The following is a 5526-nucleotide window of genomic DNA, read 5'->3' on the forward strand; positions in this document are numbered from 1 at the left end:
GCTGAGGATGGGGCCGTCCCGCAGACACTGGCTCAGCTGGTACCCCACAGCCGGGTGCACACACAGGGACTGGGCGAACCCTTCCTGGTGCGGGTGCCGGCTCGCCCGCCCCTTACCCGGCGCCAGTTTGAGGAGGCGGCTGCCCACTGGCCCACGGCTTTCCACGAGAACAAGCGCACCAGCCGGGCACTGGATGGGACCCTCTTCACGGCCCAGGAGTGTGTCTCCATGGCCAGGCACATGGATCAGGCTCTGGACGCTGCCTGCCGTGGGGCTGAGCTTGGAATGGTGCCGGCTGGCGTGGCCGTGGTGGACCCGGCCACGGGGTGTGTGCTGGCCGTGGGGCACGACTGCCGCCGGGGGCTGCACCCACTGCTGCATGCTGCTATGGTGGGCATTGACCTGGTGGCCCACGGACAAGGTGGCGGCGCCTACAGCTACCGGGACTTCGCTTCCTGCTCCTTCCAGCCCCTGGTGGATGGTTCCCCCCATGAGGGGCTGCCCTACATCTGCACTGGCTATGACATGTACCTGACACGCGAGCCCTGTGCCATGTGCGCCATGGCACTTGTTCATGCCCGCATCCACCGGGTATTCTATGGGGTGCCGGCCCCCCAGGGCGCCCTGGGCTCCCGCTATCACATGCACAGCCGCCGCGACCTCAACCACCGCTACGAGGTCTTCCGCGGGGTGCTGGAGGGGCCCTGCCGGCGCCTGGGTATGGAGGGGCTGAACCAGTGACCTCTGCACCCCTTCCTCTGCCCTTCACTGGGCTGTGTGCCTCTTTCTTTTTTTAACCCTTTGTTTTAAAGTTGCGGCTGGCTCGTTTGCAATCTTTTGCCTTGTCTTTTTTAATTAAAGCTGTTGTTTTAATGGGGCCTCCGGCTGCCACTGCACCTCCTGCCCATGCCTGCTGCTCTCGGGGCTGGGAGAGATGGGAAGGGCTTATGGAAACACCCCTGCTCCTCCCACCCAGCTTCCCAGGGAGAAAAAAGCTTCATCAGGGTTGGGGGATGCCTACCTGGCCGGGCCTAGCAGCTGTTGGAGCTCCTGTGGTTCTGGCGTTACCGTATTTCCTTGTGTACCGTGTACACTTTCCTCCAGAAAATGAGCCGAATTGGGGTGTGCACATTCAGTGGGGAAGCTGGGTTTCGGTTTTGGGGGGGGAGGATGTAGGGATAGGGCTGGGTCCCAATGTTCCTTTACCTCCTTCTCCTGCCCCAGAGAAGGGGGAAGACCCTGCTGCTGGTCTAGGTTGGGGAAAAGCTGGCTGGGAGGGGCCTGCTGGAGGCTGGTGTCCCAGGATTCACAGACATGGGGGTGGGTCCTCTGCACCCTACATCCTTGTCCAGCACCTTGGATAAGCCCTGGATACAGAGGGAATCGGAGAGTCACGGGGTGGAACCCCTTTCCTGGGCTGAGCTCCTTGGTGGGCCAGGCCCTAGTGCCCCATACCCCCATCATGGGTCATCAGCTCCCAGTTCCACTGGCTCCCTGGGATCCTGACCTCAGGTCTGTGACCTTTGCCCTCCTGACTTACCTCCCCCCCCTTTGCCCTCCTGACCTTGCCCCTTTTCTGTGACATTTTCCCTTCTGACTTTGCTCCTTCCTTTTTGACCTTTACTTGCCCCTTCTGTGACCTTTGCCCTGTGATCTGATCCCTTCCTACCCAGGCAGGGAAGAGAACAACTGGGGGAGCCTCATATTTGTAGGGGGGAGGCTTTGCCTGCAGGTGCCAGCGAAGGAAGCTGTGCCCCTGGATGTCTAGGCTGGGTGCAGAGAATAGCTAGGAGAGGGATGCACTGGAGGGGCCAGAGGGGTACGAGGAGGCAATAGTTCCTGCAGAGGAGAGTCTGGGGACAAAAAGAGCAAGAAGGGCAGGGTGAGGGAGCTTGTAGAGGCCACAGGGAGCCAGGAGGTCTCTAGGAGCTGGCAATGGCAGTCAATGCCCCTGCCTACAGCTTAAAATTAACAGCCGCTGTGAGCAGGATTTGAACCTGCGCAGGGAGACCCCATTGGATTTCAAGTCCAACGCCTTTACCACTCGGCCATCACAGCTGGGGTGTGAGGGTTGAGAAGCAGCTGAGGAAGGAAGTCTATCTAGTGTAGCTGGGGTGCTGGGGGCAGGGTCCCCTACATGGCTGCCCTAGTGTAGATTGGGCACTGGGGGTGGGGCCCTTCCACACAGCTGTCCTAGTACAGTATAGGATATAACATCTTTCTCCCCTAGGCAGAACAGGGAGCATCTCAGGCAGGGAAACAGGTAGGGGCTGCGACCAGAGGAAGGTGACAGGCAGGGGCTGGAGCAGGGCGCTGGATGCAGACAGGCAAGTCCTGGAACCAGTTTCTCCAGGACCTGCCCCTCAACTGGCTAAGGGATCCCAGGCATCTGGGTACCCGCCTCTGTGGAGCCCCAAGACCCGCAGCACAGGGCAGTGCCCATGGCACCAGCAACCGACCCCAGCTTGCCCAGCCCCATGACAGGCAGCAGGCACCCCACCTCTCCATCAGACTGCAGATGGCCTCCCTGCTGCCGTCCTCCTTTCTTATATACCCTGGAAGAGGTGGAGCCAGGAGGGGGGCGGGCCCATAGCCTTAAAGGGCCACACGCCCAGCTCTGCCCCAGCACCACGGTCATGGGGAAAGGGCTCCCACGGCCCTGCCCACACCTCCATGGCCCATCAGCTAGGTCAGGCAAGAGGTACTCCCTCAGCCAGACTGTTTTATGGCCCCAGGTGATGCAGTGCCATAAAAGGAAGGAGAATAGAGCCCCTGCCAGCTGGCCACGTGGACAGCACAGAGATGGCTCCAAATACGGGGCTGGGTGGTCCTCTCCTCCTCCTCCTCTTCCTCGGGGCAAAGGGTGAGTCTGGCTGCTCTATAACTGGGGGTTGGGGACCTTGGGGTTGCCATAGGAGGCACTTGGTCTCTTCTTATGGGCTCCAGGGACACAGGAGTGGGTTTGGGACCCTCTTTTGCCACAGGAACTATTCCCTGTGGATCAAGGACATGACCACATGGGGCCAGGGCCACTGCACCATCACTGCCACCTACAGCCCCTGAGTACTGCCTGGAGCTGTGGGTGCTGGATAGGTGCCTGGAGTGGGGCATTGCGGGGTGGGGTGTACAGGGACCCAGTTTGGAGATGCAGCCACCTCTCTGAGGTTTGGAGATGCAGCCATCCCCTCACCCAGTTTGGAGATGCAGCCACCTCTGGGGTGGGCAGAGAGCTGAGTGTTCAGCCCCTCTGCAGCACTGAGATGCAGCTGGCTCTGGGGTGGAACATAGCAGGCTGGGTGTTCAGGGACCCCACATGCAGTGCTGAGGTGCAGCCACCTCTGGGGTCTGGGGCTTCCACCTGCAGGAAGGCCTTGTAGCAGTCTGGGGCCTTTATAGGCAGGTACTACCGGGCATTGCCTACCTCAGCTCCCAAGCATCATCCCTGGGCACTGGAAACATCATTGTTACCCCCACCAAGTGGGACACCAGCAGCCTGCCCCAAGCAGGACCAGCCCCAACTGGATCATCCCAGACAAGGCTTTGTCTAGCCGGGTCTTCAAAACTTCCAGGGATGGAGACTCCACTGGTTCCAGTGTTTCACTACCCTCCTCAGGAGTAACTTCTTTCTAATATCTCGCCTTGACTTCCCATGCTGCAGCCTGAGCCCACTGCTTCTTTTTATGTCATCTGTGCTCCCTGGGTGCGTCTACGCAAGACACTTACTGTGTATTAGCTTAATAACGCTGTGCAGTAGAGTTGTAGTTAAAAGCTGTGTGAATAGCTAATAGCATAGTGTTATTAGGCTAATGCACAGTAAGTGTCACAAAATAACCATGCACTGGTGCTACTGCACAGTAACTCTAGTTGCTGCACATTTAGTTAATACTTCATTAGGCAAGTACTAGACACAGGAATCGAGGTAGATGTCATCTTCTTGGATTTTAAGAAGGCCTTCGATACGGTATCTCATCCTATTCTCACAGATAAAGTGGTCAGGTGGGTGGCAAATTGGCTTGGGGGTTGCACCCAGAGAGTGGTGGTAGATGGGTCAGTATCAACCTGGAAAGATGTGGGCAGTGGAGTCCCACAAGGCTTGGCCCTTGGACCTGTGCTGTTCAATATCTTCATCAGTGACTTGGACGAGGGCATGGAAAACACCCTGTCCAAATTCACAGATGATACCCAATTATGGAATAAAGTTAACACACTAAAGGGTAGGGAACAAATCCAGGTGGGTCTGGACAGATTGGAAAAGTGGGTGGAACAGAATAGGATGCCATTCAATAAGAACAAGTGCAAAGTGCTGCACCTGAGGAGAAGGAATCACCAGCATGCTTACAGGCTATGGGACGACCTTCTCAGCAGCACGGCAGTGGAAAGAGATCTTGAGATCATTGTTGACTCCAAGATAAACATGAGTCATCAATTTGACAGAGTGATCAGTAAAGCTAACTGCACTTTATCGTGTACTAGCAGGTGCATCAGGAACAGGTCTAGGGAGGTGATACTTCCACTTTATATGGCATTGGTGAGGTCACAGTTGGAGCACTGCATCCAGTTTTGGCGCTATACTTCAGGAGGCATGTGAACAACCTCAAGAGGGTCCAGAGGAGGGCCACTCGGATGGTTAGGGGCCTGGCGGCAAAGCCCTACAAGGAGAGATTGAACGCCCTGGAGCTCTTCAACCTCCACAAGAGAAGCCTGAGAGGGGATCCTGTGGCCACCTGCAAATTCATCGATGGGGGCAGCAAGAAATAGGAGATGCTCTGTTTACCAGGGCACCCCTTGGAGTAACTAGGAACAATGGCCACAAAGTGACAGAGAGCAGATTTAGGTAGGATATTAGAAAGAACTTCTTTCTGGTGAGGGTTGCCAGAAGCTGGAATGGGCTTCCAAGGGAGGTGGTGCTCTCCCCTACTTTGGGGGTCTTCAAAAGGAGGCTGGACAAGCACCTGGCTGAGGTTATCTGACTGCAGAAAAACCAAGGTTGGCTGACCGCAGAAATCCAGGGCAGCCTAAGGGCCAAAAGGGGAGCACAAAAGGGGTGTATGTGGTGGAGCACAAAAGGGGAGCACATAAAAAGTGGAAACAGGGAGAGATCACCAAAGATGAATATACCTCCTCTGCTCGTGCTTGTAGGGAGGCAGTTAGACGGGCCAAAGCTACCATGGAGCTGAGGATGGCAACCCAAGTAAAGGACAACAAGAAATTGTTTTTTAGATATATAGGGAGTAAAAGGAAGGCCCAGGGAGGAATAGGACCCCTACTAAATGGGCAGAAACAATTGGTGACGGACAGAGGGGACAAGGCTGAACTCCTCAACGAGTTCTTTGCCTCAGTGCTCCTAAGCAAGGGGCAAGGCAAGGCTCTCACTGGGATTGTAGAGAGGCAGCAGCAAGGCGCCAGACTACCATGCATAGACCCTGAGATGGTGCAGAGGCACTTGGAAGAACTGGATGCCTTTAAGTCGGCAGGCCCGGATGAGCTCCATCCGAGGGTACTGAAGGCACTGGCCGACATCATTGC

General features: G+C 56.5%; 1 protein-coding gene and 1 non-coding gene across 2 annotated transcripts in view; one reads left to right on the plus strand and one right to left on the minus strand.

Annotated features, from left to right (window-relative positions):
• ADAT3 (adenosine deaminase, tRNA specific 3) overlaps window positions 1–967 on the plus strand; it is a 1346-nt gene extending 379 nt beyond the window's left edge. Inside the window, 2 exon segments of the mRNA XM_014526960.2 lie at window positions 1–14; window positions 17–967. The exon segment at window positions 1–14 is cut by the window's left edge and continues 379 nt beyond it. Coding sequence (XP_014382446.1) covers window positions 1–14; window positions 17–741 — 739 coding nt within the window. The 3' untranslated portion in view covers window positions 742–967.
• Window positions 968–1976: 1009 nt separating this feature from the next.
• TRNAS-UGA lies at window positions 1977–2058 on the minus strand. Its single transcript has one exon. It is a non-coding gene; the product is annotated as a tRNA-Ser (tRNA).
• Window positions 2059–5526: the final 3468 nt, after the last annotated feature.

The sequence above is a fragment of the Alligator sinensis genome, unplaced genomic scaffold, assembly GCF_000455745.1.
Source record: "Alligator sinensis unplaced genomic scaffold, ASM45574v1 scaffold1500_1, whole genome shotgun sequence".
In the NCBI taxonomy this organism is placed as follows: Eukaryota; Metazoa; Chordata; order Crocodylia; family Alligatoridae; genus Alligator; species Alligator sinensis.